Source organism: Myotis lucifugus, unplaced genomic scaffold, assembly GCF_000147115.1.
Source record: "Myotis lucifugus unplaced genomic scaffold, Myoluc2.0 scaffold_18, whole genome shotgun sequence".
In the NCBI taxonomy this organism is placed as follows: Eukaryota; Metazoa; Chordata; class Mammalia; order Chiroptera; family Vespertilionidae; genus Myotis; species Myotis lucifugus.
In genome coordinates this window covers 511,999-528,022 of record NW_005871066.1, presented here as the reverse complement: position 1 = coordinate 528,022, position 16,024 = coordinate 511,999, and the positions used below count along the sequence as shown (strand labels likewise).

Genomic DNA, 16,024 nt, shown 5'->3' with positions numbered 1-16,024 from the left:
CTCTAACTTTTGTCACACATCCCACAACCAATAGCAAAACAATGGTTTTTAACACTTCATCTCAGAGTCACTGAAAATGAAAACCAATTAAAACCTGAACTAAAGTTGACTGCCATTTTAGTGTAGACTTGGTCCACACCTGATACGTGAAATTAGATTTAATCTTATTGTGGGGAGAGAAGTAAAACTGCTTTTAGGTGATTTATTTTCACTTTCAAGTTGTTACTGGATTTGTTCACAGCAATCACTTCTATACCACAGGTGGCCTACAACGTTTCCAATCTGCCTGTCCCATCTTCAGTGTAAGATACAAAGAGTCAATTATATCTGTGAAATAATGACTATCTCAGAAGTTTGTGTTGCCTGGCAACTAGAAGAAGGAAGTGGTGTAGTCTCCTGGAGATATTCCACTTACCTATAGTTCTGATCCAAGTGCATCGACATGATTGTACTTTTAGCCAAAGGTGAGTCGAGGTGACTGCCATGTGATCCCTCATAATATGCAAATAGGTCATCACATATACACCACCAACAGTCAGTTTAGACAAAACTCTGGGGACACACTCTTTTGCAAACCTATCTGAAGGTGTTCAATACTAACTTACACATAAATATTAAATATAGATATGACTCACTTTAGGAAAATCTACTGGGTGAAAATCCAAGTTTTTTAGCAGACATAGGTAACCAGAAATCAGGTGAAATTCCCAGTAACTAACAGCTTCTTTGCCTTACATAATGATTTATTGTAATGGTTCATAAGTCGAGAATCTCTGGACACATTCAAATTGAATATATATATATAGTATCCGTTTAGTCACATATTTTATGTACTATAAGCATGGCATAGGAACATCTGCATTTCTGCAATTTTTTTTAGTTTATGCATTTCTGCTACAATTTAATGCTGACAGCATGTTACTTACCAATGTGATTTCCATGATGCCTGCATTTTTAAGGACTGGTGTAGAAAATGGGTGCCTACGGTCTCTTACACATTCTATCTGTTATGTACCAACTGAAAACTTAAGCTACAAAGCATTTCTGGGGGGAAATGAAGACCCTCCCACTGGGGTCAGCCAGCCAGCTTCATGGAAGCATCTGTGTTCTCCTCTATGCAACACACACACACACACACACACACACACACACACACACACCATGGTTCCAATGACCCTAAAGGAAACAATCAAACACTAATGGCTCCACTGGGAGGTTCATGACGGTCTTGGCTGGATTCCTTGAGCGCACAGTCTGACACACCTTTGCTCCCACCTTTGACATCCAACGACGACAGCAACAAGGTGACTTACCGGCCCGAAAGAATTGCTGTCGAAACTGTGTCCATGATGATCGCCCTCCACCCAGATGTGACCGCGAGGCACCTTGACGTAGCGGTTTTTGTGTCCCATGGTTCTAGGAAGGAACAGCACAGCCAATGAGGTTAGAACGGAAAAGAGAGCAAACAGCTGGGCAAACAAAATTAGGAAGCAAACATGCTGTCACAAGCTGCAACAGATCGCTACGGGTCAGCCTCGACGCCATGCCAAAACTTCCCCTTTAAGTGACACGGGGTCAGAATTCTGAACCCCATCCACACTGTGTCCCCCCACACTCTGTAGGTAGGAACTCTGTGCTTAAGTAAAATGCACGGCCCTGCCTAGTGTGGCGCAGCTGGTTGAGGGTCATCCCATGCACCAAGGGGTCACTGGTTGGTTTCCAGGTCAAGGCACATGCCCAGGTGGTGGGTTCAGTCCCCCGGTTGGGGTGCGTGCAAGAGGCAGCCAATTGATGTTTTTCTCTCACATCGATGTTTCTCTCTCCCTCTTCCTTTCTCTCTCTAAAAAAATCAATAAAACATATTTTTTTAAAAATACAGTAGCACCAAATGTTTTGCTACTTAATTTACCCTAAATATGTTTTTATGAAATTCAATAAGCCCTATGAAAATACTATTCTATTTTTCCCTAACTTTTAAGTCAATATTCAACTGTTAATCAGTGGTAATCTCTTTTTTTAGTCAAAGAAACTTCCCAAACCACCTAACAGCACTTTTCATGACTTCTTAATTTTCTAAAATTCCAGATATATAAGCAAGAAAAAACCTCGGTGAGCTCGTGTTAGACACAAACTATTGATGTTAGTTGACAATTTCTTGTCTGCACTATTTCAGTTAATATATTACCCCTGAAAATGAGGAAAGGTTTAACCATTTCTGAAGACTGTTTAAAAATCAGTGGCCAGGGACACACACTTAGAGCAGCAGGAAGTGTCCTCACAGTGACGAGGTCATGGAATAAGGACAGGCTCAGGCCCAGTATCTGTGGCAATGGAGAAGGTGGCAACCATTTTTTCTTTCGTTGCCTAACTTTTTCAAATGTATTAATTAGGCTAAAACATTCATGTCCTTCGACATAGTTATTCTCCTGGTAGAGATCCAAACAAATAATCAGAAGTATAAACAGATATTTATCATGAGGGTGTATAACACAGGCCTTTTAGAGCAAATATATATCTTCCTAAATACCCAACCACACAAGATTGGCTAAATTATAATATCAACAGTTCAATTAAAGGGACAGAATTAGAATAACATTTTATTCCAATTAGATAATAAGTTCTCTAGGGGGCAGAGACCATTAGCTGTTCTTATGTTTATTCCCCAAGGCCTTTGGGAAAATGCCTTGTCTAAGGAAGCTTTTCAATAAATGTTGGTTGGATAACTGAATGCATGAATGTCGCCCCCGAGTCTATAGAGTTAAGCCCAGAAACAGCTTGGCCCCTGGTTCTTGGAGGTGGAGTCCCTATCAGACCATGTTTGTCAGGAGGTTGTATATGTGCAGAAGGAGGCATAAAAAGGACAACGAAACATCAATTGGTGCTACAGAAATTGAAACTATTCATTACTTAGAATGGTTTTTAATTTTCCAGATAATTTCAATGTTGAATTACTTTGCTTTCGATCAGTAAATCACTGATGCGAGGAAGCGATGTTGTGGCCATTACAAGCCAACAGTAATGAGTGCTGTTTATTTTTAATTACTCCTGGGGAGGAGAGTTTCAGCTCTTAAAGGAAAGCAAAAACAAGCTGCACACATCTTAGCATCAGAGACTCTGGAATATACGTGTTCGATTACAATCAGCCTCTTAGTTCCTGGCATCCCGACTGCTTTTCTCACGAGATGGCCTCTAAGAACTAATATCCCGCATCAAGTACGAAGGACAGTGAGAAGACCCTTCTTTCACTTAACTGTTGGCAGGGCACCCTCTCCCAGGAAGCCCAAGCATTTGCTCACCGAGTTAAGACAGCTACATTGAACAAGTACTCACAAGGTAAACAGTTACCCGTTGTGTCTCTTGGAATAATCACGCAAGCAGAATATGAAATAAAACCGGCATAAAATCATTTCTGCACTGAAATGGGAGGTTTTCAGTCAACCATATACCAGAAAAAAACAATATAAAACTCAGATTCAGTTTCAAGGTCACAGAAACCAAGAAGTCAAGACCCCTGCGATAGAAGGTGACAGGATGATAAAATGACCACTGGCAGTTACAGGTTTCCCTGCATTCACCACCTGATCTAGAAAGTTTAAGTTCGCCCATCTCCCCATCCTCTTCTAGCCCCTTACAAGGCTTAGTTTTCCTCATTGCATCTCCTAACACGCCACTCATTGGTTTCCTTGCTTACTGCCCATCTCTCCCCACCAGCACGTAAAGCTTGGGATTTTGGCTTTCTCGTTCACTTCTGTCTCCCCTGAGCCCGGAACAAAGCCTGGGGTAAGGTGCTCAACAAACACTTGTTACACAAACAAATGAATGAGTAAGTGACAAATACGATCACAGAGGCAGGATAATATAGTGGAAATTTCGCAGAATCTAGAAACAGATGAACCAGCTTTTAATGTTGATACTGTTACTCACAAGCAATCCTGTGCAAGGTACTCAGTTTTGACTTTAATTTGCCGGTTTTCACCATGGAATGGGTAGGCCGTATCCTGCCTAACTGGGCTGAGATGAAGGCTGGCAGCTAGTTGAGAATGTAACGGAGAGGTTGCTATAGCATCGTCTCTGCAATCTGCCGGTTGGGGCTTTCACACCGGCCTTAGCACTGTCCAGTGTGCGTGACCGTGGGCCAGCTGGTGAAAGGCTACGTGTCACTTTCCTCATCTGCAGGACAGAGCACCTACCAGCACCGAACTGAACAAGTTGTTCTCTGGAGAGAGTGGCATGGGGTAAGCCCTTGATGAATGGATTCTCTTAATATCGGGACTGTGTCTGAAGAGCTCCACACAGCCCTGACGTACAGTAAGAACCCGCTACGGGGTAGTTACTATGGCTGTTGTCTTCCTTTGTCCACTGTTTGCTTTCATTTCATAATTCAGAATGTGTTCAAGCCCCCACTATCTATCAGCATCAGCCTCTCAAGATGAGCTGAGCTCTGCTTCAGTGATTTCTTTCCCCACAGTTGCGCTGTGACTGCAGACTGTTTTCAATGGCACAACGAATCTTATTTTTCTTTTATTCCTGTGCCCTTCTGGGATACTCGAGAACTGTCTGCCTGTGCGTGTTTAAATGTGCAGAGTAGAAGGTGAACACACAACCTACCTGTTTAGGTTTTCACCTACTAACCGCTTCCACGCCTGCGTGCTGCGATGCTAGTAGACAGGGGTCTACCCACGCACCAGACAAGTATGAAAGGACTCTGAGCCGTGCAACCCTGGTGAGATCCATGCCATATACACAGGGCATAGTCTGCTCCCCAGGCTGCAATCTGACTTTTCAAAAAAGAACCCAAAGTAGCTTTAAAAAATATAATGATAAAATATTGAGCTGGCTCCTTCCAGGACGGCCAAAGAAATGTAACACTCCTAATAGAACTCCTCTAGAGGAGGAATTTTAAATAGCTGCGCGCTCCCGAATTCACATAAAAGAAAGACAAGATAATCTTTTTGGGTGATTTAACACTTAAGTGAGGCATCAGCCTTCAGGGTTGTGTATATCTATGGCCTGCAAATAATTTTGGTTTTGACAGTCAAAAATGAGTTCCGTATGGTACTCTAACTACCTGTCTACAAAAAGGCATTTTTAGCACTAGCATTACCAAGACAAGTTACCGAGGTCTTACAAAGGGAATGAAGAATGATTGCCCAAATTTGATCTGACCTTGAAAACAATGGTTGCTTTTTAAGTCTTTGACTCCCTTGAGTGTCATCAGTTGAATACAAAATTATCTATGAAATCCTTGATACAACAAAAGGAACAAATTCATATTCAAAGAATTTCCCAGATACATACATATACAGGTATACACACACACACACACACACACACACACACACACACGCTTTTTAAAAATATACATACATTTTTCAATTGATTTCAGAGAGTAAGAGAGAGTGAGAAAGAGATAGAAACATCCTATATAATAAAAGGTTAATATGCAAATCGAACGAACGGTGGAACGACCGTTGCTATGCCGTGCACTGACTACCAGGGGGCAGATGCTCAATGCAGGAGCTGTCCCCTGGTAGTCAGTGTGCTCCCACAGGGGGAGCACTGCTCAGCCAGAAGCTGTGCTCATGGCTGGCAAGTGCAGCGGCGGTGGCAGGAGCCTCTCCTGCCTCCGTGGCAGCACTGCGAATGCACTGAAACCATTTTAAGAGTAGTAGAAATGTAATCTATAATGTTCTAGCCAGTAGAAAATTTTAAAATCTCAGTTAACACAAAATAATTCAAAAAAACACATAAAAAGGGTAAAGCGGGATCAATAGAAAGTACAAAGTAAGATGACATTGAAATATACCAGTAATCATAATAAAAGTAAATGGACTAATCTAGATAAGAGGGGAAAAATTTCTCCAATTGGGGGAAAATTCTAGCTTTATGCTGCTTATAAGAAAGATACATAAACAAAAGGACACAGAGAATTTGATAATAATAATAAGACAACTAAACAGGGAAATAACCGTTATATTAATACCAGACAAAATGAGAGCAGGTCTCTGAAATGAGATCGAAGTTTTCCAGGACCTGATCATGAAACGCAATCGATGGCTATTTTATCCTATAGAAGGATTTGAAGCAGGGAAGTGACCTAAATTTTGTTTCATAAAACGCATGGTCAGAGTCAGCATTGTAAAAACTCCAACTGTCTCTTTGTTATCACAACATGGTAAGAGTTTTTGCTGCTCAATATATTCATTCTCTCTCCTGACTCTCAACGCTGCCAATTGTATGTTTGCTTAGTAACTAAGTGCTGAGGTACAAAGACTCAATACTTCTTTCCTTGCACCTTGTATTAAGTTAAAAATAAAATGTATGCAATTAATAGATGGTGAATCCAAACAAATGCAGTAACAATTTCTAGGAAGTTGAATCACCCATAGCTACCTACAAGTAGTTGTTTCTCAGGATCACGGTTGAAAAGAATATGATTCCTCTTTGCACAGAAAACATAGAGGTGAAAGCATTTAGGTGAAGCCTCCTAGTGAGCCAGAGGAAGGGCCCCGATGAGAGAAACCAGATCCCATAGTTTCCTCTCATTGCGCCATGGATCAGGACTACTTGCGTTTCCAAAGAATAGGTCTTAACATCTTTTCACTAGGAAAAAAATGAAATGTCATTTTTTAAATAGACCGCATGCTGTTGCTAGGTGATCAGAGCAAATCTATTTAGCTCATTTAAATTGAATGTTAGATTTATACATATTCACAATAAAGTTCAGAATTAATTTTATAAAATTAATATGAATGCTCTTAGTACAGCTCTGTTTTTAAGGGATGCATATTCCTGATGTATTTCTTTTCCTAAAATACAATTATACAATAAGGAGCTTAACTGTGACAATATTCCTGAACATATAGAATGTTTTATCCTGTTAAACATACATATGAAAAATACCTTTGGCTGCCCATGAAAATCACTGCAATGATAGCAAGAATTTGAGAAAGAGGATATTTAGCAATCATTGGGTTCCATCCATGCTGGATCAGGCATGCATATAACATGGACTTGATCTGCTGAGTATCCCAGCAGTGGGTGGCAGTTTATGCTGCCTTATCTTGTGTGTCATGCTTAGTGAGTGAGGAGAAGCTGATGAATTCTGTGACAGTAGAAATGCTGGTATTTCTTTCTTGATATAAATAAACAACTATTGAATGACTACTCTATGAAACAGTATAAATGGTGTGGGTGAGAGCACAGGAAAGAATAAGATGCCGTCCCTTCCACCAAGATTGTAGTTTATACCATGATTCAAAACATAAGCAACACGGTGGTCTATACAATATATATGGCAGTCTAAACTACTATAGACAAAATTTAACAAGTTGGAAGTGTCTGCAGGGAAATAATGGGTGAATGGAGGAATAAATAATGAATAAGTGTCTCATTTTGCTAACTGCATAGGTGTCCTAAGGATGGTACTAATTTAGACTGGGAGAGTCAGGAAAGGCGTTATAAAGAGTTAAGTTATGAAGAACAGGTAAAGAAGGTAGCATGGAATTCAAATCCCATTTCCCTTACAGAAAAAAATATGTATTTCTCCTTAGTGCATGATTTCCTTGAGACATGTAACCATAAATTAAGGGACATACTTTATGAGTCACTCTGTAATGAAGACATCCAATCATGATAACTGTACAGAAAAAATGAATACATTTAAATTATTTCATTCTAAAGACATTATTATTGATTTTTTCTCTTATTATTTTCTTTTCGTCTTTGGCATTGCTTAAAAAGACTTTCCTCAATCCTGATCTATACATGTAGCTTCCAGATTCTTTTGTTATTATTTAAAATACTGGCTTTTTTATTAATGAGTTGCAGAATTATGTACCTTTCCCTTGGTTTATATTTGGTGGTTCAGGGAACTGTACTGATCAAAGAATTTGTTAAATGTTGGTTCCAGGAGGATGCTCATTAACAATCATTTCTGTTTAAGTTACGCTACTGAAATGTCCTCACAGACAGATCTCCAAAAAAGTCTAGTATGTATTCCACAGACCAGGAAGGTGTGGGAGAGGCGAACTTTCACTTCTAGCCTTGAAAGGTTTCCATCTGGGCCTGAGAAATAAATGGACATGACACAGATCAACCAGAGAAAAAAGTACAGCAGGTCCTTAAACAATTTTTAATTCACACTGTTTTTTATAAAAATTAATGAGATGCCCTAGAAACTTAACACTGGCTTATATCAATTAGCCCGTGGTAAAATTGATTTTGTCATCCATTAGCTTGCTTTAAGTTTTAGAATCCATCCATGATGATAAATGAGGACTTAATGTATATAAATTTATATAAGTTTTATGTGACATGAGAGTCCTCATCAAAAATGAAGGACCCCTTCCCCCCCCAAAAAAAGAAAGAAAGACCCAAAGACAAGGCAGAACCTACATGCTGTCCAGTAGGTTGAACAAACAGAAGCAATTATGGAGAAGTACTAGTAATTGAATATCATGCAGGGAGGCTAAAGGAAGATAAGAATCACTTTAGAAGGTCTGCTTGTGTAGAATATTCTTGGTCTCAACTTTGTGTTCTTGGTGACAAGAATATTACTTTGTTTCTAGAATAGAGAGGATGTCTTTCACATGAAAACTTCATCTCCTGTCTTTCCAGTCCCTCTGAGTCAAAGTAATCCTTATGCCCAGGTGAAATATTTTGGGGTGGTCTATTCATTCTCCTTCAAAGGTAATGCAAAAACAAAACACACACACAAAAACAACAACAACAAGAACATAAAGTCAAATAAAGAGAACAACAACAAAACATATTCTCAACTTGGCAAGATACTGCTCCCCATCTGTGATTGAAATTAGGAGAGGAAGTCGGAAGAGTGGGGGTGCCCGCTGATGGGCCCAGGCTGTTGGGTCCTTCCTGACATAATTCATGAAGATTCGGAAGACACTCTCCCCCTAAAAAATCAGTGTTTTCCTGGATCCATTGTAATGACAAAATTTAAGGCACCACCCTGCCTGGTCATCAGAATTAAACTCGTTATCCTCCTTTGGGTAGAATGTTCTGGAAACCTGCCTTTGTATGATTTAATGTTTTTAGGCCTTCTAGGACACAAAGACAACTTTCATCAAGGCATATGAACTGACTGCCTTCTTTTCTTCTGTTCTTTATGAAAGCCTGCAATTTTCTTTTTTTGAGAATTTGTTTCTCTATTAACTACTCATTATCACCTACAATGGCTATAAAACTCTTTGATCTTCCAAGTGTAGCATGATGCAGTCTCTTTTGAACATAACTTTTCATTTCATATTTTTAATTGCCATTTTTAAAGTTTTAATTACCTACCAATAACATTTCTATATAGAACTACATCACAAGAACCAATTAGACGTTGTTAAATGTGCACTGAAATCCTGCGTTTTACATGATCACTATTGCAAAATAGTGGAATTGCCTATTTAATGTCAGCAGGGATTAGTTTACTCATCAATCAGTTTTCCAGCCGAATATTCCTTATTATGTCTTTAACAGTTTCATTCAAATAGCATTACAGAGAGAGAATATGCTTTCTTAAGAGCTACCAGACTAGACTGCACATTTGGCAACTCTGGGTTATTCTTCATAAAGTGTCGATATGAATAAAATAGTTTTTATGTCATAACCAACAAGGGATCTTGCTAATTCAAGCCCAACTGCTTCAGTGTTCAGGACCCAGTCCTGTAACCCATATGAGAATGTCTAGGATAACAGCACCCTAATGCAACAGGTGAGTGAAGGCTTCAAAGTCATAAGTGGGGTTTCCCTTCCCGCCCGACAGGACAACGCCACAGGGGCAGGGCCCCTGCCTCTGACTGCTCTGGGCTACAAAGCATGAAGGAGGCTATGGTCAGACTGCCTGGAGCCAGGTCCCCTTGCTGTAAACAGAAAGTTGACTTAAAGCTTCCTGGGATGCGTTATTTCATGACTGTCTTTGAATATTTGCTATCCGTGACCTGAGCCTCCAGCAATTCTCTCTGGCTTTTCTATTATGGAGGAGAAAATTCATGTGAGGTTCAATTCCGGTACAAAGCACAGAAAGTCGCTTTTAATGTGGCCACTTCACTTGGGGCTGATACTTCTTTCTGAGGTCTAATCATATTCGGCGCACCCCTCTGTTTGGGGGGCTCGCTACAGAAGCACCCCCAGGGAAGCGACACCTGATAGTGGTTCGGCTTTTCGGTGCCAGCACATCTTGGTTATGGGGCTACTTGCCAGTGAACGTGAGTCCAGGAGAACAACATGTTCCCATTTAAGCACCAGAACCATGCAATTAGCATAATCTCTGTGCCTTCTGATTGGATATCTATCTCATTATAATGAAAGCACTCCTGTTTCACTCTTATCAAAAACCATCCCACTTAGAAAATAAATGCTCATAATTACATTCTCTTCAGGATTACAAATTACCTCCTTGATTAGATGAAATAGGCTTACCATGGAAACCTCGGCGTCCACCTACACTACTTGGCTGTCTACCGTCTCGGTTGTTTTATATTCAGTGACCTGCCTTGCGGTTGCATATGTATTACTAACCACTTTCTCTCCTACAAATGATCAGTTTCACCACAATCCCTAAAAAAACCCAAAAAACAAAAACCACATTTTTGGAGCTGGTCATTCCCAAGTCAAAATTCTGTGTGGTCCCCTCGTCCTATGGGTTCCAGCCTAGGCACCACGAGAGTCTTCAGGTCATGGTCAAGTTTGCGACTGTCCTATAGACTTATTCTGGATAGGATGCTAGGAGTAGAGAAGTTTATGACTTATCCTTGTAATTATACTTGAAAAAACTGTCCTCTAGCATCTTCCTCATGCTGGCAAATCAAATGTGAAAAGGAGGAGCAGATGCACTCATTATTTCCTCTAAACTTCTAATTCCAGTTTTTTTCTCTGTGCAGTTGTTTCTAACAGACATTTAGAGGAACAGGTGGACAGTCTTGGGAGGTTTGGGGGAGATTGCAGAGTGGGTGATATCTAACACTAGAAGATGAAGTTGGTAAAAAGAAGATTAGGAAAAAGCATTTCAGGCAAAAGGAAAGCAAGTTCAAAGGTAGCAAACGAGAGACCAGAAAGCACCTCATGGGTTAAAATCAGAAGAACCCTGGTACTGAGGTCTGGCTAGTTATTGACGTGATGAGCTATACAGCACCAAATTTCAAAGATATTAGAAATCCTCTCATCCCACACAATCCAGATCACCATTAATTTCTTTTTAAATTGGCATGGCATGGAATTATTCCAAAAAGATCACCATTCATTTCTTAATCATATTGCTATATGATAACACATAATGCACCATTAATTCGCTGCTCTTCTGAGATTTAAAGCCATTCCCTTTGGGTATAAATCCAGGAGTTGAAGTTCTGAGAGTCCTGTCTACACCATACGCACACGACACTGTTCATAATCCCCAGTGTTAGTCTCTTTCCATGGGAGTGAAAACGTAAAGATGTTCGTGACAAAATAGGATACAGAACCCTTGTAGGCTTTTACGGCTCTTCGCCGGCTTTCACAGTTGTCTCACCACATTTGACAGCCCTTTAAAAGGAAAAACGTGTTACATGCTAGTTTTCAAAACAGTTGACTGTTTCTCTTATTCACGCTCCACCGATCTGTATAATATTCAGTTAAATTAGATGTGTATGATCAGAGGTACAACGAGCCCACATGTGTGTGGGAATAACCACAACTGATTTTTTCAGGCATGCATTTTGGCCGGGGGAACAAAAGTAAGTAGAATCAGCAGAACGAAACCTTGAACGAGTGGGTGTTCTAGGTCACAGGCCTCAGACAGATGTTTTGCGGAGGAACGGAGACAGTGAGTGACTCCAGCTAGTCCAGGAGAAGGACCCGTGTTCGAGAGCGCCTGTTTTGCTCGGTGTGGCAGAATGGTGAGCCAGGAGAGCCATGCTACTGGAACCTGAGATTGGACCCGGGATCCGGATGAGCGCTGAGCTGGGCTCAAGGGGAGGGGCAGTCTGAGCGGGACTCTGAACAGGGAGCCTGGAGCCAGTGTGCCTGGGTCTGAAAGCTGCAGCCTCACTTACTAGACTTGACCTTGGGCCACTTACTTAACCTTTAGTGACTCAGTTCCCACAAGAGAAAAATAAAAATTCCTATTCAGGGGGTGTTTTGGGGATGAGTTAACATTGTAAAATATGTGCGTAAAACAGTGTCTGGTCAAAAGGCTCAATTAATGTCAACTTTATTATTATAAAGCCAACTTTATAACAATAATGTCAGCTTTATTACAAAGCCATAATCATGACTTAACGTATGTAAAGTCCTTTGAACAGGCCTGGCATGTAATAAAACCTCTGTATTGATTTGTTGTTGTTGTTATGAGCCATTTAAAGGTTTTAATGAAGAGCGATCAGATTTGCATTTGGGAAGGAACCAGGACAACAGTGAGAGAGAGGGGTTGGGAGTGGGAGTGGGTAGGGCTACGCCTGACTGTTCAGACAGTCCATCAGGAGCTTTACCAACAAAGGGATTCACACGGGCATATTTTAGTAGGTGCAGCTCATACACCTCCAGGGTGGACAGGGAGAGGTCAAGATCAAGACCCACATATGCGATAGAATAAGGGAGTGCTTGCTGCCTGCCCGGGTGTGGCCCATGGATGAGAAGGAACGAAGGCCTTTACCGTGGATGCTTTATTCTTTTTTCACTTTCCCCCCATCCTACAGAAATTCTTCTTCTTTTAAATAATTGAATTTTGGGGTGACATTGGTTAATAAAATTACATAGGTTTCAGGTGTACAGCTCTACAACACATCCTCTGTATAGTGTATTGTGTGTTCACCGCCCCAAGTCAAGTCTCCTTCTACCGGATGCTTTTTTTCTACACAGCTACACTCCAGTATTACATGCCCTTTCGGTTATTGGTAAACTCAGGAAAGTAGTAAGAAAGTCAAAGCAGGTATTTCTAGGAAATCCACAAAACCAGCTATTAAAGGTGAAAAAGCCGTATCTTTACAAGCACTAGCTCTGTATCCAGCCACCTCAGCGTCCAGGGCAACCTGGCCCCTTCCTGGTTAAGCCATCAACTTCTCTCTCTTCCAAATTATTTATCGTTTTGGATCACTAACCCATGCAGGCGCTTTCTGAAGGCCCAGGCATGAGAAGGCTGTGGAAGAATTCTTTGAACATCTTTCCTGTGATAGGAACTTGCTGGGTAACTGATTAGTGTCCACTCTACTGAGAAAACCCTGCACAGCGGAGTCAAGTGGGAAAATCATGACGCTCCTTCTGTTGAAACATAAAAAGCTTTGAGGTTTTAGGCATTTCTGCATGGAATCTTCCCTGGGATTGGGCAAGTATTGATACTTAAGATGTATGTTGATATTGTAACTCTTCAGAATCCAGCAGTAGAAGAGACCCAAACACTTATTCAAGACACACCTCAAATAAAACATCTACAGTTCCATATATTTTAATAGCTTTTACTATTGAAGACCACTCATAAACGTGAGTGGTTAGCAATTAAAATCAGAATATACACACCGCCACGGAAAAGGAAATTACTCAACCAGGGATGTCATGCTTTCTCATCAATGTTTACCTAAGCCACCTTGTATGCTAAGCAGTTGAAATCTAAAAGACAGAAGTTATAAAAATGCATCAATTCAAATTCCGCTTTAAGAGTAAAATTAAAAGCACATTACAAAATGCAAATCGAAAGGCATTAATTTATGCCAACACCATCTCTCCCTTGAGGGTTTCTTAAGCACTCGGCAAACTCTACTTCAGCAGCCACGCTCTGGTTCCAATTATGTGGAAATTATTCTATCTTCGTGGACTTGAAAACAGAAGAACAAGAATAAATCGCTTGTCCCCGTTCAAACAGTACATCAGGAGCTGTACAAACAGGGATTCACACGTGCAAATGCTAAGGCTTCTAAGAAACCACGTGGGCTTCGAGGGGCTGAAAGGGAGTTTGTAGCCTTCTCTGGAGGTGGCGTGTCCAATGTCTACCATTGAGCGGGACTCATGCTTTCACCTCCCGTCTTGACAACAACATCCCTATTCTCTGCTCTGGCAACACAAGCAAAATATTTTCTCTAGTTCTACCCACACTTATCGGGGAAGACAGAGACAACTCTGACTGCTATCTGCTTCCACCTGTCTCATCCTTCAATTTCTATTCAAGAGTTACCGGCAAGTGCATGTATTTATTTCAGGCGAGGGATGGAGCTGTAAATATGTATCAAAACAATTTCCTCTACTGAAATCGCAGTAAGTGCATCGAGAACTTTCTCCCCCTGGAGGTAGAAGGGTTCCTGGAAGACGGGTTCCTGGTAGTACAAGCAATATTAAACATCCTGGCTGGGCACCCACTTCCAAAAACATAGGTATAGCCTTGACCCCTTGACCAGTATCCCATTAAAATGCAAAGGAAGAAACAAATATATATGTAAAAAATCAAAACAAAGGCAAAAACTCGCAAGCACGTGGTAAATGAAAGAGGCTGCGTCACTCATGCCTCCTGCTTCCTGTAAACAGGCAGCTCGGCTGCACCTATTAAATCTCCAAATGCGTGAATGTTTTGGCTCAGAAAATGTGATGGTCTATCCTGCAGAGGCCACTGCAAACGGCACAGGACAGAGCACGAGTGTGATCTCAGCACATCATCTCTAACGGCCGAGAAGGGCGTGTCCAACAAGAACAGAATGGCTGGGAAATGATAACGCAGAGTTCAACTGTTGCCCGCTGGGCACTGATTACAAATAATGGGCGAGAGTTCAGGTATGATGTTCATGATGGATTTGGCTTTAAAAACAATAAAATACATAGAGGCACATGCGTATATACGTCTATGAGGATTACCAGTTCTAGAAGGAGACACATTCAAATGTTCAGATTGTTCACCTCATGGGAATGAGATAATGGGACCCTTTTTTGCGAAGTGAAACTCTTAGCTTTCTTTTATACAACTCAGTAGTTGGGGTTTTTCAATGTCATGGAGAAATGAGAAAACAAACACAAAGGTTGAGTAGGAGTAGAAAGCCAGAGACTTTCTGGGAAGAGGCTGCTATTTGCTCCTGGATTGATGATCGAGGCCTACAACTCCTCTAAGGTTGAGGTGGGCACCTCTGCTATGGCCCTAATGTCCCGGACATCAAAGCCGGGTCCTTCCCAAGCCACACCACGAGAACCTGTCACCTGCATCCCGTCAGTCACTACGTGTCCCGGTGTGCGGCACAGACGGGAGGACAGGCATGGCTAGAGAGACAGTGAATGGGTAGTGGCAGAGGGAATTTTGGACATTTACATTTCATGATAAAGACCTATAAGAGAGGAAGAGTCAAAAAGAACTGTGAGCACCGTACAGTTTGAAAGCTGCTCTGTTGTCAAAGAAACTCCGAAGTCTGACCGAAGGTTGTGAGGACACGTCTAGTCTTCCTCCCAGTCAGAGAAGAAGGAGTAAGAGGAGATGTCTCACTTCTGGCCAGGAAGGTCCTGACGGATGAATAACCACTAGGTACTGCACAGCGGGTGAGAGGCTACGCAGATACCCTGTCCTTTAGCTTAAGATATGCCAGCGAGATTCAGTGAGCACCGAAGGGCCAAGAACAAACCCTGTACCCAGTGGGTTAGCAGATACCAAGCACAGCTAAGGGTCACCTTCCTCAAAACACCACAAAGCACATTTGCATCAATGAAAAGATGATGTATGAGAAGAAAGCATTTCTGTGTAGGATTTAGAAAAGGGTAAAAGTTTAATAATATGCTGGAGGCTCTTTAGTAGTGAAAGTCCTCCCGTCTCCTAAAGGAGTCCTAACATATAGGCTGAGTAGTGAATGAAAAGCACTCGTAAGGCATTTCTTAGCCTGAGGTTAATGGTTTAACATGGCCAATGCTTCTGAAGTTCTGTCACCTAAAAAGAAAAGTTTGTTAAAAGGCTAACATCATATGCAATATCTCTAGCACTCTACTGCCTTTAAGGATATGTTGGTACAAGTCAATCAACTGTAAGAAACAATTAAAATCAGAATTAGAAATCAGTCCATCTGTCCTAAGGTTTGCT

The 16,024-nt window shown here is 41.2% G+C and overlaps 1 protein-coding gene across 1 annotated transcript in view; it reads right to left on the bottom strand.

The window, feature by feature from the left end:
- Window positions 1-16,024, bottom strand: part of IMMP2L (inner mitochondrial membrane peptidase subunit 2) — a 462,659-nt gene that overhangs the window by 94,022 nt on the left and 352,613 nt on the right. The window contains exon 6 of the mRNA XM_006085318.3: window positions 1,314-1,416. Coding sequence (XP_006085380.1) covers window positions 1,314-1,416 — 103 coding nt within the window. The remainder of the gene's footprint in view (window positions 1-1,313; window positions 1,417-16,024) is intronic.